At 48.1% G+C, this 24,493-nt stretch overlaps 1 protein-coding gene across 1 annotated transcript in view; it reads left to right on the top strand.

Annotated features, from left to right (window-relative positions):
* The first annotated feature begins 311 nt into the window (after nt 1-311).
* LOC111959752 (rho GTPase-activating protein 15) overlaps nt 312-24,493 on the top strand; it is a 167,908-nt gene continuing 143,726 nt past the window's right edge. Inside the window, exons 1-2 of the mRNA XM_070437588.1 lie at nt 312-975; nt 1,794-1,894. Coding sequence (XP_070293689.1) covers nt 939-975; nt 1,794-1,894 — 138 coding nt within the window. The 5' untranslated portion in view covers nt 312-938. The remainder of the gene's footprint in view (nt 976-1,793; nt 1,895-24,493) is intronic.

The raw sequence follows: 24,493 nt of genomic DNA, 5'->3' as shown, positions 1-24,493 counted from the left end.
CTTCATGTTTTGAGAACAGAATTTAGAGCTAATTGATGTTCATGTGTAGAATTCAACATTACCAGAATATTGCCAAGAACTGACATAAAAGAGAACCATACATTCTCTGAACATTCTGAAAACATCGCTTAACTTCACTATAGTAGGGGGCAGCATTGGGAATTTTGGATGAAATGCATGCCCAAATTAAACTGCCTGCTTCTCTGGCCCAGAAGATATTATATCCATATAACTGGTAGATTTGGATAGAAAACACTCTAAAGTTTCCAAAACTGTTAAAATAGTGTCTGTGAATATAACAGAACTGATTTGGCAGGGGAAAACCTGAGAAAAATCCATTCAGGAAGTAGTTTTGTTTTTGTAGTTTTCTATTCAATGCCATTACAGTATCCATTGACTTAGGACACAATTTGCAGTTTCTATGCCTTCCACTAGATGTTAATTAACAGTCTTTAGAAATTGGCTTGTATTCTGAAAAATGAAGAAGTAAGAGCAGTCGGAATGAGTGGACCCTAAAGTGTCACAGAGCTTTTTCATGCTTTTAAATGTTAAACATGTATTGTAAATGTTTATCAGCACAGCATTATGACAGCATTTTCTAAACTGCAGAGGGGGTTCTTGCTATTATTTTGTAGGTTTCCTATACCAGCTTTTTCATGACCGAGAGAGTGCGTTTCTTGTTTACCTTTTAAATTGACGACGTTATTGTCCGGTTGAAATATTATCGATTATTTAGGCTAAAAACAACCTGAGGTTTGAATATAAACATCGTTTGACATGTTTCTATGAACTTTACGGATACAATTTGAATTTTTTTGTCTTCCTGTTTTGACTGCGTTTGAGCCTGTGGATTACTGAAGAAAACGTGCGAACAAAACGGAGGTTTTTGGATATAAAGAGACTTTATCGAACAAAAGGAACATTTATTGAGTAAATGAATGTCTGCTGAGTGCAACCATATGAAGATCATCAAAGGTAAGGGATTAATTTTATCTCTATTTCTGACATGTTTAACTGTTCTACTTGGCTGGCTACTTTTGTAATGATTTGTCTAGTGGGCTATGTTCTCAAATAATCGRAAGATATGCTTTCGCCGTAAAGCATTTTTAAAAATCTGACACCGTGGTTGGATTCACAAGTAGTTAATCTTTCAACCTATGTAAAATATGTTTTGTTTTCTGAATTTTTATAATGAATATTTCTGTATTTGAATTTGGCGCCCAGCAGTTTCAATGGCTGTTGAAGACGTGCCCAAGAGAGGTTAAGTAACAACATTTTTGAGAATGTTCCTAAAATGCAGTAAAATATGACCACAAGTGAACTTGTTTGAAATGTTCTGTGGACCTACTGAAATTCCTATTGTTTCTTAACGTTCTCTGCACTATTTGAGAACATTCTCAATGTCAAACAAGTTGGTGAAGATTCCTAGAACATTACCAAACATGTTTTCAAATGTGACCATGTTTGAACTTTTAGGAAACGTTCTGTTAAAGTGCTGAAATATAGATTTTTTGGGGGTGAAGTTCCTTAAATGTGCTGAGAAAGTTCCAAAGCCATCCTATCCTGCACCCTTCCCAAAAAGTTGGTTGTATGCAAAGTAACCATAGGACAACCATGCCAAGCTACAAGAAACATATGGTTCTCAGAACGTTATGTGCTAGCTGGGTAGTGACTATATTGAACAGCACTATCTTGTGACCCTGCACACTCTCTGAGTAACTAATTTGTCCTTGTGTCTGCCGGGCTATACTGCTGTCTCTGACTGAATGCCCTCCCTCTCCTGTCTCTGACAGAACGCCCTCCCTCGGAGCCGTGTGCTAGATGCCGCATACAGTGCTCAGTGCATTCTGCTAGCCAGTGGGGAACAAGGAGGACTGTTCCTATTGGAGGAGAGGTCAGTGTTCACCTTTCAGACTGGGCAGGCTGGTGAAAAGTAACGTGTCAGGTTTTCACGGACTCTGACCAGTCCTTCTGAGAGAAGTGCTTTTCATTGGGGGGATGGGTAGGGGTCAAGGGTCGGAGGTCAGAGGTCATTGAGGCCCTGTTCGAGCTGGGTAAACAAACAGCAGTCTGCCATGCCAAACCACACCAACCACTTTTCTTTTGAGATTTAGAGGGCAGAGTAGCACCTGGCAACTGGAAGAACAACACTAAATTGTTTCCCCAGCTAGCACATAACGTTCAGAGAACCATATGTTTCTTAAAGCTTGGTGAGAGCGTGGTTGACTTATGGTTATTTTGCATACAACCTTCCCACAACTCTCTGGGAATGGTTCAGGATAGTTGCTTACAGAAGGGCCCGTCCTGTTCTTCATTCACAATTGGTAATTACATAATTTTACGTCATTCCCCATCATACTTAATTTATTTCATCTATTATATGTGTAAAAAAAATGGTATAGTTTAGGTTCAGTTTTGAGGCAATTTTTGAGGTGATTATCAGCTGGGGCACGACACTTTCAACTGAAAGAAGGAGCGTAGCAGGCCCTACTGTCTGAAGAAGGAGCGTAGCAGGCCCTACTGTCTGAAGAAGGAGAGGAGCAGGCCCTACTGTCTGAAGAAGGAGCGTAGCAGGCCCTACTGTCTGAAGAAGGAGCGTAGCAGGCCCTACTGTCTGAAGAAGGAGCCGTAGCAGGCCCTACAGTCTGAAAAAGGAGCGTAGCAGGCCCTACGTGTCTGAAGAAGGAGCGTAGCAGGCCCTACTGTCTGAAGAAGGAGCGTAGCAGGCCCTACTGTCTGAAGAAGGAGCGTAGCAGGCCCTACAGTCTGAAGAAGGAGCGTAGCAGGCCCTACAGCTTGAAGAAGGAGCGTAGCAGGCCCTACTGTCTGGAGAAGGAGCGTAGCAGGCCCTACTGTCTGAAGAAGGAGCGTAGCAGGCCCTACTGTCTGAAGAAGGAGAGTAGCAGGCCCTACTGTCTGGAGAAGGAGCGTAGCAGGCCCTACTGTCTGGAAGAAGGAGCGTAGCAGGCCCTACTGTCTGGAGAAGGAGCGTAGCAGGCCCTACTGTCTGCAGAAGGAGAGGAGCAGGCCCTACTGTCTGAAGAAGGAGCATAGCAGCCCTACTGTCTGCAGAAGGAGAGGAGCAGGCCCAACTGTCTGAAGAAGGAGCGTAGCAGGCCCAACTGTCTGAAGAAGGAGCGCGAGCAGGCCCAACTGTCTGAAGAAGGAGCGTAGCAGGCCCTACTTTCTGCAGAAGGAGAGGAGCAGGCCCTACTGTCTAAAGAAGGAGCATAGCAGGCCCAACTGTCTGAAGAAGGAGCGTAGCAGGCCCTACTGTCTGCAGAAGGAGAGGAGCAGGCCCAACTGTCTGAAGAAGGAGCGTAGCAGGCCCAACTGTCTGAAGAAGGAGCGTAGCAGGCCCTCCTGTCTGCAAAAGGAGAGGAGCAGGCCCTACTGTCTGAAGAAGGAGCATAGCAGGCCCTACTGTCTGCAGAAGGAGCGGAGCAGGCCCAACTGTCTGAAGAAGAGCGTAGCAGGCCCTACTGTCTGCAGAAGGAGAGGAGCAGGCCCTACTGTCTGCAGAAGGAGAGGAGCAGGCCCTACTGTCTGAAGAATGAGCGTAGCAGGCCCTACTGTCTGCAGAAGGAGAGGAGCAGCCCTACGTCAGCAGAAGGAGAGGAGCAGGCCCTACTGTCTGAAGAAGGAGAGGAGCAGGCCCTACTGTCTGAAGAAGGAGCATAGCAGGCCCTACTGTCTGCAGAAGGAGCGGAGCAGGCCCAACTGTCTGAAGAAGGAGCGTAGCAGGCCTACTGTCTCAGAAGGAGAGGAGCAGGCCCTACTGTCTGCAGAAGGAGAGGAGCAGACCCTACTGTCTGCAGAAGGAGAGGAGCAGGCCTACTGTCTGGATAAGGAGCGTAGCAGGCCTACTGTCTGAAGAAGGAGCTAGCAGGCCCTACAGTCTGAAGAAGGAGCGGAGCAGGTCCTACTGTCTGAAGAAGGAGCGTAGCAGGCCCTACTGTTTGGAGAAGGAGCGTAGCAGGCCCTACTGTCTGAAGAAGGAGCGTAGCAGGCCCTACTGTCTGAAGAAGGAGAGGAGCAGGTCCTACTGTCTGAAGAAGGAGAGGAGCATGCCCTACTGTCTGAAGAAGAGCTAGCAGGCCCTACTGTCTGCAGAAGGAGAGGAGCAGGCCCAACTGTCTGAAGAAGGAGCGTAGCAGGCCCTACTGTCTGCAGAAGGAGAGGAGCAGGCCCAACTGTCTGAAGAAGGAGCGTAGCAGGCCCTACTGTCTGCAGAAGGAGAGGAGCAGGCCCTACTGTCTGCAGAAGGAGAGGAGCAGGCCCTACTTTCTGAAGAAGAGCGGAGCAGGCCCAACTGTCTGAAGAAGGAGCGTAGCAGGCCCTACTGTCTGCAAAAGGAGAGGAGCAGGCCGAACTGTCTGAAGAAGGAGCGTAGCAGGCCCAACTGTGTGCAGAAGGAGAGAGCAGGCCCTACTGTCTGCAGAAGGAGAGGAGCAGGCCCTACTGTCTGAAGAAGGAGCGGAGCAGGCCCAACTGTCTGAAGAAGGAGCGTAGCAGGCCCTACTGTCTGCAGAAGGAGAGGAGCAGGCCCAACTGTCTGAAGAAGGAGCGTAGCAGGCCTACTGTCTGCAGAAGGAGAGGAGCAGCCTACTGTCTGCAGAAGGAGAGGAGCAGGCCCTACTGTCTGAAGAAGGAGCGTAGGCAGGCCCTACAGTCTGAAGAAGGAGCGGAGCAGGTCCTACTGTCTGAAGAAGGAGCGTAGCAGGCCCTACTGTCTGGAGAAGGAGCGTAGCAGGCCCTACTGTCTGAAGAAGGAGCGTAGCAGGCCCTACTGTCTGAAGAAGGAGAGGAGCAGGCCCTACTGTCTGAAGAAGGAGCATAGCAGGCCCTACTGTCTGAGAAGGAGCGGAGCAGGCCCAACTGTCTGAAGAAGGAGCGTAGCAGGCCCTACTGTCTGCAAAAGAAGAGGAGCAGGCCCTACTGTCTGAAGAAGGAGCATAGCAGGCCCTACTGTCTGCAGAAGGAGAAGAGCAGGCCCAACTGTCTGAAGAAGGAGCGTAGCAGGCCCTACTGTCTGCAGAAGGAGAGGAGCAGGCCAACTGTCTGAAGAAGGAGCGTAGCAGGCCCTACTGTCTGCAGAAGGAGAGGAGCAGGCCCTACTGTCTGGAGAAGGAGCGTAGCAGGCCCTACTGTCTGAAGAAGGAGCGTAGCAGCCCTACAGTCTGAAGAAGGAGCGTAGCAGGCCCTACTGTCTCGCAGAAGGAGAGGAGCAGGCCCTACTGTCAGCAGAAGGAGAGGAGCAGCCCTACTGTCTGAAGAAGGAGAGGAGCAGGCCCTACTGTCTGAAGAAGGAGCATAGCAGGCCTACTGTCTGCAGAAGGAGCGGAGCAGGCCCAACTGTCTGAAAAGGAGCGTAGCAGGCCCTACTGTCTGCAGAAGGAGAGGAGCAGGCCCTACTGTCTGCAGAAGGAGAGGAGCAGACCCTACTGTCTGCAGAAGGAGAGGAGCAGGCCCTACTGTCTGGAGAAGGAGCGTAGCAGCCCTACTGTCTGAAGAAGGAGCGTAGCAGGCCCTACAGTCTGAAGAAGGAGCGGAGCAGGTCCTACTGTCTGAAGAAGGAGCTAGCAGGCCCTACTGTTCGGAGAAGGAGCGTAGCAGGCCCTACTGTCTGGAAGAAGGAGAGGAGCAGGTCCTACTGTCTGAGAAGGAGCATAGCAGGCCCTACTGTCTGAAGAAGGAGCGGAGCAGCCCAACTGTCTGAAGAAGGAGAGAGCAGGCCCTACTGTCTGAGAAGGAGCATAGCAGACCCTACTGTCTGAAGAAGGAGAGAGAGCAGGCCCTACTGTCTGAAGAAGGAGCATAGCAGGCCCTACTGTCTGAAGAAGGAGCATAGCAGGACCCAACTGTCTGAAGAAGGAGCGTAGCAGCCTACGTCTGAGAAGAGAGGAGCAGGCCCTACTGTCTGAAGAAGGAGCGTAGCAGGTCCTACTGTCTGAAGAAGGAGCGTAGCAGGCCCTACTGTCTGCAGAAGGAGAGGAGCAGGCCCTTACTGTCTGAAGAAGGAGCGTAGCAGGCCCTACTGTCTGCAGAAGGAGAGAGCAGGCCCTACTGTCTGAAGAAGGAGAGGAGCAGGCCCTACGTCTGCAGAAGGAGAGGAGCAGGCCCTACTGTCTGAAGAAGGAGAAGCGTAGCAGGCCCTACTGTCTGAGAAGGAGAGGAGCAGGCCCTACTGTCTGAAGAGGAGAGGCAGGCCCTACTGTCTGCAGAAGGAGAGGAGCAGGCCAACTGTCTGAAGAAGGAGCGTAGCAGGCCCTACTGTCTGCAGAAGGAGAGGAGCAGGCCGACTGTCTGAAGAAGGAGCGTAGCAGACCCTACTGTCTGCAGAAGGAGAGGAGCAGGCCCTACTGTCTGCAGAAGGAGAGGAGCAGCCCTACTGTCTGAAGAAGGAGAGGAGCAGGCCCCTACTGTCTGCAGAAGGAGAGGAGCAGGCCCTACTGTCTGAAGAAGGAGAGGAGCAGCCCTACGTCTGCAGAAGGAGAGGAGCAGGCCCTACTGTCTGAAGAAGGAGGAGAGCAGGCCCTACTGCTGAAGAAGGAGAGGAGCAGGCCCTACTGTCTGAAGAAGGAGAGGAGCAGGCCCTACTGTCTGCAGAAGGAGAGGAGCAGCCCTACTGTCTGAAGAAGGAGCATAGCAGGCCCTATTCTGCAGAAGGAGAGGAGCAGGCCCACTGTCTGAGAAGGAGGTAGCAGGCCCTACTGTCTGCAGAAGAGGAGGAGCAGGCCCAACGTCTGAAGAAGGAGCGTAGCAGGCCCTACTGTCTGCAGAAGAGAGGAGCAGGCCCTACTGTCTGCAAGGAGAGGAGCAGGCCCTACTGTCTGAAGAAGGAGCGGAGCAGGCCCAACTGTCTGAGAAGGAGCGTAGCAGGCCTACTGTCTGCAGAAGGAGAGAGCAGGCCGAACGTCTGAAGAAGGAGCGTAGCAGGCCCACTGTCTGCAGAAGGAGAGGAGCAGCCCTACTGTCTGCAGAAGGAGAGGAGCAGGCCCTACTGTCTGAAGAAGGAGCGGAGCAGGCCCAACTGTCTGAAGAAGGAGCGTAGCAGGCCCTACTGTCGCAGAAGGAGAGGAGCAGGCCCAACTGTCTGAAAAAGGAGCGTAGCAGGCCCTACTGTCTGCAGAAGGAGAGGAGCAGGCCCTACTGTCTGCAGAAGGAGAGGAGCAGGCCCTACTGCTGAAGAAGGAGCGTAGCAGGCCCTACGTCTGAAGAAGGAGCGGAGCAGGGTCCTACTGTCTGAAAAAGGAGCGTAGCAGGCCCTACTGTCTGGAGAAGGAGCGTAGCAGGCCCTACTGTCTGAAGAAGGAGCGTAGCAGGCCCTACTGTCTGAAAAAGGAGAGGAGCAGGCCCTACTGTCTGAAGAAGGAGCATAGCAGGCCCTACTGTCTGAAGAAGAGCGGAGCAGCCCAACTGTCTGAAGAAGGAGCGTAGCAGGCCCTACTTTCTGCAAAAGGAGAGAGCAGGCCCTACTGTCTGAAGAAGGAGCATAGCAGGCCTACTGTCTGCAGAAGAGAGAGAGCAGGCCCAACTGTCTGAAGAAGGAGCGTAGCAGGCCCTACTGTCTGCAGAAGGAGAGGAGCAGGCCCAACTGTCTGAAGAAGGAGCGTAGCAGGCCCTACTGTCTGCAGAAGGAGAGAGGCAGGCCCTACTGTCTGAGAGAAGGAGCGTAGCAGCCCTACTGTCTGAAGAAGGAGCGTAGCAGGCCCACAGTCTGAAGAAGAGCGGAGCAGGTCTACTGTCTGAAGAAGGGACGTAGCAGGCCCTACTGTCTGGAGAAGGAGCTAGCATGCCCTCTGTCTGAAGAAGGAGAGGAGCAGGCCCTACTGTCTGAAGAAGGAGAGGAGCAGGCCCTACTGTCTGAAGAAGGGAGCGGAGAAGGCCTACTGTCTGAAGAAGGAGCGTAGCAGGCCCTACTGTCTGAAGAAGGAGAGGAGCAGGCCCTACTGTCTGAAGAAGGAGCATAGCAGGCCCTACTGTCTGAAGAAAGAAGCGGAGCAGGCCCAACTGTCTGAAGAAGGAGCGTAGCAGGCCTTACTGTCTTGCAGAAGGAGAGGAGCAGGCCCTACTGTCTGAAGAAGGAGCATAGCCAGGCCCTACTGTCTGCAGAAGGAGAGGAGCAGGCCCTACTGTCTGCAGAAGGAGAGGAGGCAGGCCCTACTGTCTGAAGAAGGAGCGGAGCAGGCCCAACGTCTGAAGAAGGAGCGTAGCAGGCCCTACTGTCTGCAGAAGGAGAGGAGCAGGCCCAACTGTCTGAAAAAGGAGCGTAGCAGGCCCAACTGTCTGCAGAAGGAGAGGAGCAGGCCTACTGTCTGCAGAAGGAGAGGAGCAGGCCCTACTGTCTGAAGAAGGAGCGGAGCAGGCCTCAACTGTCTGGAAGAAGGAGCGTAGCAGGCCCTACTGTCTGCAAAGGAGAGAGCAGGCCAACTGTCTGAAGAAGGAGCGTAGCAGGCCCTACTGTCTGCAGAAGAGAGGAGCAGGCCCTACTGTCTGCAGAAGGAGAGGAGCAGGCCTACTGTTCTGAAGAAAGAGCGTAGCAGGCCCTACAGTCTGCAGAAGGAGCGGAGCAGTCCTACTGTCTGAAGAAGGAGCGTAGCAGGCCCTACTGTCTGGAGAAGGAGCGTAGCAGGCCCTACTGTCTGAAGAAGGAGCGTAGCAGGCCCTACTGTCTGAAGAGGAGAGGAGCAGGCCCTACTGTCTGAAGAAGGAGCCATAGCAGGCCTACTGTCTGGAAAAGCGGAGCAGCCCCAACTGTCTGAAGAGGAGCGTAGCAGGCCCACTGTCTGAAAGGAGAGGAGCAGGCCCTACTGTTTGAAGAAGGAGCATAGCAGGCCCTACTGTCTGCAGAAGGAGAAGAGCAGGCCCAACTGTCTGAAGAAGGAGCGTAGCAGGCCTACTGTCTGCAGAAGAGAGGAGGCAGGCCCAACTGTCTGAAGAAGGAGCGTAGCAGGCCCTACTGTCTGCAGAAAGAGAGGAGCAGGCCCTACTGTCTGGAGAGGAGCGTAGCAGGCCCTATGGTCTGAAGAAGAGCGTAGCAGGCCCTACTGTCTGAAGAAGGAGCGGAGCAGGTCCTACTGTCTGAAGAAGGAGCGTAGCAGGCCCTACGTCTGGAGAAGGAGCGTAGCATGCCCTACTGTCTGAAGAAGAGCCTAGCAGGCCCTACTGTCTGAAGAAGGAGAGAGAGCAGGCCCTACTGTCTGAAGAAGGAGCATAGCAGGCCCTACTGTCTGAAGAAGAAGCGGAGCAGGCCCTACTGTCTGTCAGAAGGAGAGGAGAGGCCCTACTGTCTGAAGACAGGAGCGGAGCAGGCCCAACTGTCTGAAAAGGAGCGTAGCAGGCCCTACTGTCTGCAGAAAGGAGAGGAGCCAGGCCCAACTGTCTGAAGAAGGAGCGTAGCAGGCCCAACTGGTCTGCAGAAGGAGAGGAGCAGGCCCTACTGTCTGCAGAAGGAGAGGAGCAGGCCCTACTGTCTGAAGAAGGAGCGGCAGGCCCCAACTGTCTGAAGAAGGAGCGTAGCAGGCCCTACTGTCTGCAGAAGGAGAGGAGCAGGCCCAACTGTCTGAAGAAGGAGCGTAGCAGGCCCTACTGTCTGCAGAAGGAGAGGAGCAGGCCCTACTGTCTGCAGAAGGAGAGGAGCAGGCCCTACTGTCTGAAAAGAAGGAGACCGTTAGCAGGCCCTACAGTCTGAAGAAGGAGCGGAGCAGGTCCTACTGTCTGAAGAAGGAGCGTAGCAGGCCCTACTGTCTGGGAGAAGGAGCGTAGCAGGCCCTACTGTCTGAAGAAGGAGCCTAGCAGGCCCTACTGTCTGAAGAAGGAGAGGAGCAGGCCCTACTGTCTGAAGAAGGAGCATAGCAGGCCCTACTGTCTGAAGAAGGAGCGGAGCAGCCCCAACTGTCTGAAGAAGGAGCGTAGCAGGCCCTACTGTCTGCAAAAGGAGAGGAGCAGGCCCTACTGTCTGAAGAAGGACATAGCAGGCCCTACTGTCTGCAGAAGGAGAAGAGCAGGCCCAACTGTCTGAAAGAAAGGAGCGTAGCAGGCCCTACTGTCTGCAGAAGGAGAGAGGCAGGCCCAACTGTCTGAAGAAGGAGCGTAGCAGGCCCTACTGGCTGCAGAAGGAGAGGAGCAGGCCCTACTGTCTGGAGAAGGAGCGGAGCAGGCCCTACTGTCTGAAAGAAGGAGCGTAGCAGGCCCTACAGTCTGAAGAAGGAGCGGAGCAGTCCTACTGTCTGAAGAAGGAGCGTAGCAGGCCCTTACTGTCTGGAAGAAGGAGCGTAGCATGCCCTACGTGTCTGAAGAAAGGAGCGTAGCAGGCCCTTACTGTCTGAAGAAGAGGAGGAGGCAGGCCCTACTGTCTGAAGAAGGAGCATAGCAGGCCCTACTGTCTGAAGAGAAGCGGAGCAGGCCCAACTGTCTGAAGAAGGAGCGTAGCAGGCCTTACTGTCTGCAGAATGGAGAGGAGGCAGGCCCTACTGTCTGAAGAAGGAGCATAGCAGGCCCTACTGTCTGGCAGAAGAGAGGAGCAGCCAATTGCTGAAGAAGGAGCGTAGCAGGCCCTACTGTCTGCAGAAGGAGAGGAGCAGGCCCTACTGTCTGAAGAAGGAGAGGAGCAGGCCCTACTGTCTGCAGAAGGAGAGGAGCAGGCCCTACTGTCTGGAGAAGGAGAGGAGCAGGCCCTACTGTCTGAAGAAGGAGCATAGCAGGCCCTTCGACTTTCTTAACGAGTCGGACACAAAGGATTTGCTGCAGATACCGGACCAGGCCCAAATCCCCGTCATTCGCATGAAGAAAAGACGCCGATACAGGGGACGTATTCATCGAGTGGGTAACCTGCCTCTACTATCCGTCCTATTGGCCAACGTACAATGGATAATAAACTGGATGAGCTCCGTTCAAGACTATCCTACCAACAGTACATTAAATACTTATATCTTATGTTTCACAGAGTCATGGCTGAACGACGACATGGATAATATTCAGTTGGCTGTGTTTTCCATGTGTCGGCAAGACAGAACAGCTGCCTTTGGTAAGACAAGGGGTGGCGGTCTGTGTTTACGTGTCAGTAAAAGCTGTTGCGCAAAATCTAATAGGTTTTGCTCGCCTGAGGTAAAGTATCTCTTTATAAGCTGTAGACCACACTATTTACCAAGAGAGTTTTCATCTATATTTTTCGTAGTCGTCTATTTGCCATCACAAACCGATGCTAGAGCTAAGACCAAACTCAATGAGCTGTTAAAGGCCATACGTAAACAAGAAAATGCTCATCCAGAATTGGCACTCCTTGTGGCAGGGGACTTTAATGCAGGGAGACTGCAATCCTTTTTACCTAATTTCTACTTGCATGTTACATGTGCAACCAGAGGGAAAAAACTCTAGACCACCTATACTCCACACACAGAGATGCATACAAAGCTCTCCCTCGCCCTCCATTTGGCAAATGTGAACATAATTCTATCCCCCTAATTCCTGCTTACAAGCAAAAACTCAAACAGGAAGTACCAGTGACGTATTCAATACGGAAGTGGTCTGATGAAGCAGATGCTAAGCTATAGGACTGTTTCGCTATCACAGACTGGAATATGTTTCGGGATTCATCCAATGACATTGAGGAGTTTACCACATAAGTCAACGGCTTCATTAATAAGTGCATCAACGACGTCGTCCCCACAGTGACCGTACATACATACCCCAACCAGAAGCCATGGATTACAGGCAACATCTGCACTGAGCTAAAGGCTAGAGCTGCCGCTTTCAAGGAGCGGATCCCGCTACGACCTCCAACGAGCCATAAAACAGGCAAAGTGTCAATACAGGACTAAGCTCGAATCCTACTATGCAAGCCCTGATGCTCGGCGGAATGTGGCAGGGCTTGCAATCTTTTAAAGATTACTAAGGGAAGCCCAGCTGCCCAGCTACCAGACAAGCTGAATTGCTTCCATGCTCGCTTCGAGGTAAGCAACACTGAGCCATGCATGTGAGCKCCAGCTGTTCCCGATGACTGTCTGATCTCGCACTCCATCGCCAATGTGAGCAAGACCTTTAAATAGGTTATCATTCGCAATGCCGCAGGGCCAGCCGGAATACCAGGATGCGTACTCAGAGCATGCGCTGACCAGCTGGCAAGTGTCTTCACTGACATTTTCAACCTATCTCTGATTCGGTCTGTAATACCAAATTGTTTCAAGCAGACAACCATAGTCCCTGTGCCCAAGAATGCCAAAGTAACCTGCCTAAATGACTATCGCCCCGTAGCACTCACATCTATAGCCATGAACTGCTTTGAAAGGCTGGTCATTGCTCACATCAGCACCATCATTGCAGACACCCTGGACCCACTCCAATTCGCATACCGCCCCAACTGATTCACAGATGATATGCACTCCACTCTGCCCTTACCCACCTGGACAAAATTAATAGTTATGTAGGAATGTGGTTCATAGACTTCAGCGCGGCATTCAACACCATAGTCCCCTCCACGCTTATCACCAAGCCCTAAGGCTGAACACCTCCCTCTGCAACTGGTTCCTGGACTTTCTGATGGGCCGTCCCAAGAGGTGAAGGTAGGCAACAACACATCAGCCACGCTGACCATCAACACGGGGGACCCTCAGGGGTGTGTGCTTTGTTCCCTACTGTGCCTCCAGTTCACCGGAACCCCCCCCCACACTTACTTTCCCGTTAGCTCTGACTTTGCTGATAAACACTTTATTGAGGGAAAATGTACTTGATTCGATTGTGATGTGTTGTTGTCTCACCTAGCTATCTTAAAATGAATGGACTAATTGTGTGTCGCTCTGGATAACAGTGTCTGCAAAAAGACTCAAATGTAAAAGTAAATGTTGTTCCATCCATTATAATGAAACAAACTGTATTTACAGTTAAAGTCGGACGTTTACATACACTTAGGTTGGAGTCATTAAAACTCTTTTTTCAACCACTCCACAAAACGTCTTGTTAACAAACTATAGATTTGGCAAGTCGGTTAGGACATCTACTTTGTGTATGACACAAGTCATTTTTCCAGCAATTGTTTACAGACAGATTATTTCACTTATAATTCACGGTATCACAATTCCAGTGGGTCAGAAGTTTACATACACTAAGTTGACTGTCCCTTTAAACAGCTTGGACAATTCCAGAAAATTATGTCATGGCTTTAGAAGCTTCTGATAGGCTAATTGACATAATTTGAGTCAATTGGAGGTGTACCTGTGGATGTATTTAAAGGCCTACCTTCAAACTCAGTGCCTCTTTGCATGACATCATGGGAAAATCAAACAAAATCAGCCAAGACCTCCGAAGAAAATTGTAGACCTCTACAAGTCCAGTTCATCCTTGGGAGCAATTTCCAAACGCCTGAAGGTACCACGTTCATCTGTACAAACAATAATAAGCAAGTATAAACACCATGGGACCACACAGCCGTCATACAGCTCAGGAAGGAGACGCGTTCTGTCTCCTAGAGATGAACGTACTTTGGTGCGAAAAGTGCAAATCAATTCCAGAACAACAGCAAAGGACCTTGTGAATATGTTGGAGGAAACAGGCACAAAAGTATATATATCCATAGTAAAACAGTCCTATATCGACATAACCTGAAAGGACACTCAGCAAGGAAGAAGCCACTGCCCCAAAACCGTACATACTTATACCTTCACTAAGCTACATTATAGTGAAATTTACTTCATTTACATACTTGTACCTCCCCTGATCAACATTATAGTGAAATTAACTTTATTTACACAGAAATTAGATATCAATCGTAATTAATTCTTATCGTATTGTAAAGGAGTATTTCAAGAAACAGCAACCCGGATCACAATCTATATTTATTTATCTTATTTAACCTTTATTTAACTAGGAAAGTCAGTGAAGAACAAATTCTTATTTACAATGACGGCCTACCAAAATGCGAAAGGCCTCCTGCTGGGACGGGGATATGAGTACATCAGATGTGTTCATTAGTTCTCTAGCACCTGTTGATGTGGCCATCTGTTTGAACTCGACAGAGTTTGATTTCCAAGGACATCTTCAAGCCATAATACCAGGTCCAGAGAAGAGCAGTAGAGAAGCTGAGTACAGATGCTTGTACTGTACAGGCAGGCCAGTGTGTTTATAGAAGGACCAACAGACGCGTGGGGCTGGCCTGCTGCTAAGACAAATGAAAACATCTCTGGGTTTGTTTGGTCTGAGAGAACGTTGCTTTGTCTGTGGAGGGCTAGTCTTTGTCTGAGAGGTTCAGTAAGTGTATAGTGAGTGTCTGTGTGGGCAGGAGCTTGTGGCTTGCCATGATGACCCTTTGGCAAGGATCTGGAACACCCAGATTGGGTCCGAAAACAGCACCCTATTGCCTACTACTTTTGACACTATAGGTGCCAGTTCAGATAGGCCCCCAGATTGAGAGATTGCGCTGCTCCAGATTGAGCTGCTATCCTAAAGCTTTGTTGTTCACCCTCTGGGGTCTGACCACTGATGTGGTGAAAGGAATTCGATTTCTGCCTGTCCAATCAGTCAAATATATAGACACTCCAGCCCAGAATGTCAGGGGGTCTCAAACCCCATCACAGATGATGACACTAGGATTACTCCCCATCGTTCTCTTCCTAAAGTCCCTCTCAGGACCCCATGCTGCTGTGCAAATTCAGCAAAAAGCTCCCATTATGTACTTATAAAAAAACACTGCTTTGTTTTTCTAGGAATGAGACACAGATTATCTGGAAGTTCTTCTATCCATAAAATCAAACGCCTTACAATTTAGTCAGGCAGGGGGCCCCTTAAGCAGTGTGCATATTGGACTTCTGTCTATTTTCCCAATTCATTCACTGGCTGCATGGATGTTCTATCTGCATCCTCGCAGCGGGTGTGTTTTCCTAATCTTTTTTAAGTTAAGTCTTGTTTTTTTTGCTGACAGCAGGTGGTTGTCATGGTGATGTGGAGAGTGGAAAAAGGAAGCCAACCTGTTAAGAGGAGATATCAACAGTTCTGAGGTGTGATCGCCAGATTGTCACCTCCCACATGTGAGATGCTGATATCAAGAAGAAGTCATTATCACTTCTCTGTCGGGAAGAAAAAATATGCAGAGAGAATTATTTATATTTGGCTGTCTGTAGAAACAGTTAGGTCTTTCACTTTTACTTATGGTCCAAAATCTATTCCCCACACAACGTCATGAGTTCTGTCTAGTAACCCATATTCACAGCTCTACACAGAGTGTGCCAAACATTAGGAACACCTTCCTAATATTAAGTTGCCCTCAGAATAGCCTCAATCCATTGGGGCATGGTATCTACAAGGTGTCGAAGCGTTCCACAGGAATGCTGGCCCATGTTGACTCCAACGCTTCCCAAAGTTGTGTAAAGTTGGCTGGATTTCCATTGGGTCCATTGTCCATTGACCATTCTTGATACACACGGGAAACTGTTGAGCATGAAAAGCCCAGCAGCGTTACAGTTCTTGACCATATGCCTTTGACCACGTTCAAAGGCACATAAATCCATGTCTCAATTGTCTCAAGGCTTAAAAAATCATTTTTTAATCTGTCTCAAATCAAATCAAATGTTATTTGTTACATGCGCCAAATACAACAGGTATAGTAGACCTTGCAGTGAAATGCTTACTTACAAGCCCTTAACCAACAATGCAGTTTTAAGAAAAATATGTGTTAAGTAAAAAATAGATAAGTAAAAAATAAAAATAACAAGTAATTAAAGAGCAGCAGTAAAATAACAGTAGCGAGGCTATATACAGGGGGTACCGGTACAAAGTCAATATGCGGGGGCACCGGTTAGTCGAGGTAATTATGGTTATATATACATGTAGGTAGAGTTAACGTGAATATGCATAGATAATATAAAAGAGGGGGGGGGGGACAATACAATCCCCTTCATCTACACTGATTGAAGTGGATTTAACAGGTAACATCAATAAGGGATCATAGCTTTCACCTGGTCAGTCTATGTCATCGAAAGAGCAGGTGTTCATAATATACTCAGTGTCGGTCACATGGTATGACCTTTGTCTGTCTGACTCAGGTAGCTCCTGTCAATCTCAATACATTTCATATCAAACATGTCGGACATACTTGAAATAAAATGTATTGTGGCGATGCAGGACTGATGTTAGTGCTCCAGCCTTGAGTAACCAGCCTCAGAGGATTAGAGAGGAGTCATGTTAGATATGGCATTCTGTCAGTTACCTCTGTCTTTCTGGCAAGTGGATCAGAAGAGTCGTTTCCCCAGCAACCAAATTGACAGAGAGGTTTGGGATTGAGCAGCAAGAATGAAAATGAAAGTGTGGGATCTGTTTTATTGTTTTATTTTTTGTTTAGGTCTTTAGAGATGGCATAATTTTTGTGTAGCCTAATGAAGATTAACGACCGGTGGGAGCAGAACCACAGCTCAAAATCACATTAAGCCATCRGAAAGTCAGGGGCCTTATTCAATGACTTTGTTGGACTGACAAACTGGAGATTGGATTAAAAAGGGGTTGTTGTCGTCACCACATTTGTTTCAGGATGAAATGGTGCAAGAGGTTGACATAGCAACCAGTCAGCTGGTCTCAGTCCAGCTGTCTGTGGGTGTAGGGTTATTTAGGAGAGAGCCATCGGAATGCAGGGGATTACTGGTGAACAGTCCAGTGCCCTGGCGCGCCTCTCTCTCTCGCTCTCTCTTGCTCTCTCTTGCTCTCTCTCTCTCTCGCTCTCTCTTGCTCTCTCTCTCTCTCTCTCTCTCTCTCTCTGTCTCTGTCTCTCTCTCACTCTCTGTCTCTGTGTCTCTCTCTATCTGTCTGTATGTGTGTTTTTCTGTGTGCGTCTCTCTTTCGCTCTCTCCATGGTGACAGCTCTTGTTTTGGTGAGCCAATCAATCCCCCTGCATTCAGACATCAGACAAAGCCCAACACCAAGAAGAACCACATAATCGGAGTAGACTGCCATTCACATAGGATCCGGAAAGTTTCTAGTCTTTGCTTTTCTTATGAAAGGGGCATGAAAGACAACATATTMACTTTTGATTACTCCAATTGGCCAAAGGAAATTGAGTGAATAAAGCATACCAAATGGCCAACCAAGGCATGCTGCAGCTTGGCCTATAGGCTTTGTACATGCAAATGGACATTCACTTACTAGTTGTAAGCTTATATAGTACATTTCATTAAATGCCACACCTTACACAACAAATCTCATTCGACGGGGCCTTCTCATCTGTCTGGGTCAGCCCATCAGTGAAATTCCTATTCCGCTGTGGTGGAGAATTTCTAAAAGTGGAGAGGGGTGGAGGGGACATCATTAGTGATAGTGTCCTTGTCTGATTTCTGGGGCTCCTTGACGACTCTCATTATGAATTTAATTACGGTTGCTGATCTCTCCTGGAGCCGTGGCTCGGCCTGGATATCTCTCTCACTAAGCTGCACCAAGCTGATTAATAGAAAATGATTTGAAAGGTTAGAAAGTGAGACTTGTATAGTGGTTTTAACACCTTCCCTACCTTAAACTCTTTAAGAATGAACTGTCCTTTTGGCTGTATTTAATCGGGAGATAGATTGTTTTTTGYCTGTCTTTGATAAGGAGATAGATTGTGTAAGAAAACCCCTTACATCAGATAGGTCCCTGATCCAGTCTGCATTTAAATTGTATAGTTCTGCCTTATCTCCATTACAGAATCATGAATGGGTCCGGGTTACAGACAGGCCAACACCCCTCAATGCTCACAAGGTCTCTGTGTGTAGAGAGGGAAAGAGGGAGATGACCCTACAGTTGCGTCATGGTTTCTCCATCATCCAACGTCACCCTGTAAAATAACATTTATAGAAGCCCCCTCCCTGGCCCAGGGCAGCTGGGCTGAATACTCCATGTGAAGGATCATCCGCCAGTTCAAAGAGCATTGCTGGCTTGTGTGTGTGTGTGTGTGTGTGTGTGTGTGTGTGTGTGTGTGTGTGTGTGTGTGTGTGTGTGTGTGTGTGTGTGTGTGTGTGTGTGTGTGTCATGTGTGTGTGGTGTGTGTGTGTGTGTGTGTGTGTGTGTGTGTGTGTGTGTGTGTGTGTGAGAGAGATAAAACGCCCTTTGGTTTATTTTACTCTGCATCTCTGCCTTCATCTTGAAAAAGGATTATAGACAGTGAGTGGACCATGATTCAATCATTACATCATCAGCATTTACTGTAAGTCCTAGAGGACTGTTTGGTTAAGTTTATTATGCATCACGGTTGGTTCATGACTTTTAAGTGATTACGTAAGTATTTTCTCATCCTGGATTTAATCCTACAAGTTTAGCTGCTCGTCTATGGATCGTTATGCAGTACACTAGCTCAAGCTGGCCTTTCGTCTACCCGTGAGGCTAAACTTAGGGGGGGGGAGTAACATCGCCAACGGCCAACTGCACAAGACTTAGGAGAGATAAAACATATGGATTTGGTTAAGCAGCGATTTGCTTTGGCTGTGTGGCTAAGACAGAGAAATCCCAGTCAGTCACAGCTGTTGTGTTCTGTACCAATGTAGCATTGAGCACTTAAATAGCCAAACTAAGCCACCTTTATTAATGCTCCTGTTCTCCCAGAGTACGCCAACCTCATACAGCAAGAGAAATCCGTGAATGAACGCAAAAAAKCTCAGTTTATAAAGACAATGCCCCGCCCTTGATTGCCAACGAGCTGCACCGGCCAGGCGAGACAGAAGAGAGCTACTCAGTATCCACCTGTCACACCAAGAAGTATAGTAATGCTTCTGGTAAGTTCTCTCATGACACTAGAGGGTTGGGAAAATGGTGCAAGAGTCACTCCCCCATGATCCCCCACCCATACTCTGTAGAAGGAAGAAGGGAAGAGTTGCTTTGGAGGTTACATGTTGAATATTCTGGTGGACACCACTGTCATTTTCTTGATGAAAGATACTAATTTACCTCAGAAGTATTATGGTCAACTGACTCTCCCTTAAAAAGCTGAGGATTTCATTATTATTTACACTAAAACCCTGACGTTTCAGCCTGTAAGACCTTCATAAGTAAATTGGGAAATCAGTCTTTAGCAGAGTTCAAAGACTATGGCTGAACCAAGGACTGGAGGACATTTTCCTCCCCAAAGCTAAAGCCTGCTGTCTGCTGGCGTTTAGTCTGGTGAAATCAAATCAAAGTTTATTGGTCGCGTACACAGATTTGCAGATGTTATTGCAGGTGCTGCGAAATGCTTGTACTCCAACAGTCTGGTGAGATGATGGGGGTGATGTGATAAACATCGTCCCCTGTACTCTGGGGACACGCCACTTTCACTCCACGAGACACACAGGCATGATCTTGTTCTGAAAGTACATTATTGATATGAAAAATGTATATTTGAAACTGGCCTAATGGCAATTTGAGGAACGTGCAGTAATCTGAGCAGTTTCACATAATTTAAGCCCTGTCTCATGACAAATGAGTAATCGATGTCCATGTTGTGTTTAAAATAATACATCTGTCCAGTTTATTAGGTGTCGTTAGTGTCCTTACCATTTTATTACACTTGTATTATTATATTCGTACCACAAGTTGACAATTTCAAGTGTTCTTCCAAATGAATGTGAAGCACATTGGTGATTTTACAAATGCATCCAATCTTTTCATTGGCTGCAGTCTGATATCACTCGGCATAATAGTAGTTGGTATTATGGTAGTAGTAGGGGTTAGGGTTAGTTGGTAGTATGGTAATAGTAGGGGTTAGGGTTAGTTGGTAGTATGGTAGTAGTAGGGGTTAGGGTTAGGTGGTAGTATGGTAGTAGTAGGGGTTAGGGTTAGTGGTAGTGTGGTAGTAGTAGGGGTTAGGGTTAAGTTGGTAGTATGGTAGTAGTAGGGGTTAGGGTTAGTTGGTAGTATGGTAGTAGTAGGGGTTAGGGTTAGTTGGTAGTATGGTAGTAGTAGGGGTTAGGGTTAGTTGGTAGTATGGGTATAGTAGGGGTTAGGGTTAGTTGGTAGTATGGTAGTAGTAGTGGTTAGGGTTAGTTGGTAGTGTGGTAGTAGTAGGGTTAATGGAAGTTGGTAGTATGGTAGTAGTAGGGGTTATGGGTAGTTGGTAGTGTGGTAGTAGTAGGGGTTAGGGGGAGTCGTAGTATGGTAGCAGTAGGGGTTTGGGGTAGTTGGTAGTATGGTAGCAGTAGGGGTTTGGGGTAGTTGGTAGTATGGTAGTAGTAGGGGTTATGGGTAGTTGGTAGCAGTAGGGGTTATGGGTAGTTGGAAGTATGGTAGAAATAGGGGTTATGGGTAGTTGGTAGTATGGTAGTAGTAGGGGTTATGGGTAGTCGGTAGTATGGTAGCAGTATGGGTTAGGATTAGGGCTAGTTGGTAGTATTGTATCAGTATGGGTTAGGATTAGGGCTAGTTGGTACTATTGTATCAGTATGGGTTGGGATTAGGGGTAGTTGGTAGTATTGTATCAGTAGGGGTTAGGGTTAGGGGTAGTTGGTAGTATTGTATCAGTAGAGGTTAGGGTTAGGGGTAGTTGGTAGTATTGTATCAGTATGGGTTAGGGTTAGGGTTAGTTGGTAGTATGGTTGTTTCCTATTCAAAGTCAGGGGGACCACGTTCATATATCCCACCGTTAAATTTTTGAATGAGCTCAACTCCATGAATCATTGAGAAATTTCATGACAACCCCATTTTAATCTGTTCACTACTCACATTAGCTTAATTGATCCTCATCTCAGGCACATTTCTGCTCTCACAGATGAGAGATCTATTTGTCACCATAATGGATCCATCTTACGACCATCCTGCTGTGCAATAGTTCTATTGACCGGGTATGAGTGAACTGGCCTGAAACCCTAATGCATAGAGATCAACAGCTTTGAGCAGGATATTGTCTGTGCCAGATACCTGACTCTCTGTGGACACAGTCTTAGCCCTCCACCTCTTATATAAGCCAGGGACAGAGCTCTCTGTGCTCCAGCCCTTGTAGGGGTGATGGAGGGGAATGTTCTGTTTTCAACTAGAATAACGGTGTWAGCTTCCATACTCTTCACTCTCACCAACCACTCATCCAGTTTCATGCATGACTGGGTTATTTGCTAAGGGAACTAATAGGACCAGTGCCTCTACTCTGACTGTAAAAAGCCTTCTTCTCTTTCTGTCACGCTCTCACTCTCTCTTTCTCTCTTGCTTGCAAATACGCACATAAACAAAGTGATATAGAAAGAGAGAGTAAACCATATTCATGTGGTCAGTCATGCTTTTTCAGCAGGACTTTATCAGACTGCCATTACCTCTTTCCTCGTTCCCACCGGATTAGGAGAATGAAAAGTGACATAAGAKCTACCTCTCCAATAATGAAGAATGATTTGCACCACAGCTACAAAATAAATATTCGGTCAGTCAAGCATAGTTCCCATGGTTTGTGATCAGCCGAGTGTAACGTTAAATGACCTTGTACCCCCTGCCTGTTTACTGTGTCCTCGTTTGTTTTTCCTGTTAGCTCTGTAATTATAATACAAGAGATCATACTTGTTTGATTTGCATTTTGGCTTCTGTAYCAGTGTGATAATGCCTTTTTATTTTTTATCAAATAAAGGCAAAAATACAAGATAATTCTGTAAACCTATACCTTTTCTAWAAGCAACACGGGAGTGTTTTTGGTTGGACACTTACCCAGTGCTTAATTTGTACATCGGGAYGTGCCYGAACTATCAGAKCTCAGGATGAGACCCAGATGCAGACAGTTCGAAATAACAAATGTTTATTTACGAAACAGGGGGCAGGCAAACAACAGGTCAAGCAGAGGTCATCGATCCTGTTTCACCTGTATTTTGTAGCCTATGGCGACACCTGGAGGGGGGTGGAGACGAGCACAAAGACAGGTGAAACAGATCAGGGTGTGACAGGAACAAAAAGTGAGCGRGAGAGGGYAGTGACCTGGGGAGCTCGTAGGTACTGAAAATCACTTTAATAATAAAGTAGAGGCGTTTGCAGAATGTATTTTGTAGCCRAGGMTCCMGGAAAAATTGGGCCTTTTGTAAACGCATTTCATGCAATTCTATGTCATTTTACGACTGGAGACTTTGGCAGAATCTTTTTTAATACTAAACAAGTGATTGAAATGTCAGGCTATACTTTGACACTGACAAACTGATAATGTGAGATCATAAAAAATGACCTCATATTGAATCCATCAATAGCCTAGGCCTATGTGTTGAAGAGACACACATAGTGTACAATAGGAGGAGGAAATTATAGTCCTAAAACGCTTTCCAGTTTCACTGACTCACCCAATGATGTGCAGTTTACTGACTGATGATACCCGATGGCTTGTGCCAAAAGCCCATCTCTCTCACGTTTTATGTAGTTTGTATAAACAATGCTGTGCTCTCAATAGGCCAATTTGGAAGTTGATAAAATGTTTTCGTAGCCTACAGACAGATAATATTTTTGTTTCAGCAGGAGCCATTTGCTTTCCAACCTGTGCTATTTGACGATTTTATTTGAAATATTGCGAAAGGCCTGTTTTGGCTGCATGCTGTCAATGCATCATGATTGGGCTACACATAATCCACAGCTAGGCTATAAAAAAAATGAAATATAAAAAACTATTGATCCTCTGTGGCAAAATTATAGTCCTACTCCTGGTGTAGTATTCTGAATGATTTAATTTATTTATGAACAGACGGCAGTAATTCTAGAACTTTGACGAATGTATTTCAATTTATCAGGGGTGCTGCAGCACCACCCCACCCTTCCCATGGCTATGATTCTATAAGAAACTAAATGATGTACAACTCTMGAGGGATGGTAGTTGCAGGCTCATGTCTATCAGAGCAGAGAGAGGGAGAGAGATCATAGAAAGTGAATCTCATTCTGGTTCTGTGAGAGATATAGCAGCTGCCACGAGTTGGTCTCTAGGCGACAATGTTGTGCAAATCATAAACCCGGGTTGGCCCAACCCGAATCAATTCTTAGAATATCAGGCGCGGGCTGAAAATCTACATTTTCACATTAGGCTACGTTTTTTTTAGGAGGCAGGAGAATTACAGAGGCAATTCGAATGAACTCTGATCGCTTTGATTACCATTTTTACATTGAAAACAGTGAAAATTATGTTTCATACCACGAGTGGTATTGGATCCTAGGTTACGGAATGAAACAGTCCAAAACTGAGAGGTGCCGGATCCTGCTCCGGCAGTATCCGTCTCAAATTAAGCACCGCACTTACCCACTAAAGAGACAAAGTGCATCTAACAGCAAGGTTAGAGAATTGTCTGGAATGAGCTTGAGTTTACCTGCTGGACACTTTCCCAGGGTTCCTTCCTCTGCCCCAGAAACAAATACTGTGTAAAGTAAGCCCTCTGAAGGCTTGACTAATTCTGAAGCACTCAGGGAGGGCTACCTTTACAATGCCTGGGCAAACATCCCCTACAGAGAGGGAGCCTCATTCAGCCATTGTGCTTGACAGGACAGGTGGAACTGGCTTTGTTTCCACAGCAAAGAGCTCTGGACAAACTCCCAATGGCTGATCCTGGGCTGAAATGCCATTCATCAGGAGGAGTGCATTGCCGCTTTGGATCTTTGCCAGTTGGGGAGATTTGTGGGAGGGAGTGGAGGTACTGGTAGGTCTCGGGCACAGGTGGCTGGTAGCACCTTAAATGGGGAGGACAGGCTCATTGTAATGGCCAGAACGGAATCAATGGAATGGCATCGAACACATCAAACACATGGTTTCCATTCCAGCCATTATTATTAGCTGCCCTCCCCTCAGCAGCCTCCTGTGGTCTCGGGCAAGGTAGTAACTTGTGAGAAAGGGGGGAGGGGTAGTGGTGGAGGGTAGTGGTGGAGAGTAGTGGTGGAGGTGGAGGGTAGTAGTGGAGGGTATTGTAGGAGGTGGAGGGTAGTGGTGGAGGCGGATAGTGGCGGAGGGTATTGTTGGAGGTGGAGGTGGTGGAGGGTAGTGGGTGGAGGTGGAGGGTAGTGGTGGAGGTGGAGGGTAGTGGTGGAGGTGGAGGGTAGTGGTGGAGGGGTGGGCGTAGTGGTGGAGGGTGGAGGTGGAGGATAGTGGTGGAGGGTAGTGATGGAGGTGGAGGGTAGTGATGGAGGGTAGTGATGGAGGTGGAGGGTAGTGGTGGAGGGTGGTAGGGGATAGTGGGTGGAGGTAGAGGGTAAGGGTGGAGGTGGAGGTGGAGGGTAGTGGGTGGAGGTGGAGGGTAGTGGTGGAGGTGGAGGGTAGTGGTGGAGGTGGAGGGTAGGTGGTTGAGGTGGAGGTAGTGGTGGAGGTGGAGGTAGAGGTTGAGGTGGAGGGTGGAGGGTTGAGGTGAGGGTGGAGGTTTAGGTGAGGTAGGAGGGTGAGAGGTGAGGTGGAGGGTGGGAGGTGGAGGGTAGTGGTGGAGGTGGAGGGTAGTGGTGAGGTGGGCGGTAAGTGGTGGAGGTGGAGGGTAGTGGTGGAGGTGGGAGGGGTAGAGGTTGAGGTGGAGGGTAGGGTGAGTGGAGGGTGGAGGGTAAGTGGGTGGAGGGTTGGGAGGGTGGAGGTGGAGGGTAGAAGGGTCGAGG

The sequence above is a fragment of the Salvelinus sp. IW2-2015 genome, linkage group LG36, assembly GCF_002910315.2.
Source record: "Salvelinus sp. IW2-2015 linkage group LG36, ASM291031v2, whole genome shotgun sequence".
Classification (NCBI taxonomy): Eukaryota; Metazoa; Chordata; class Actinopteri; order Salmoniformes; family Salmonidae; genus Salvelinus; species Salvelinus sp. IW2-2015.
Note: the sequence above shows the minus strand (reverse complement) of the source record. Positions and strands in the feature narration are given on the sequence as shown.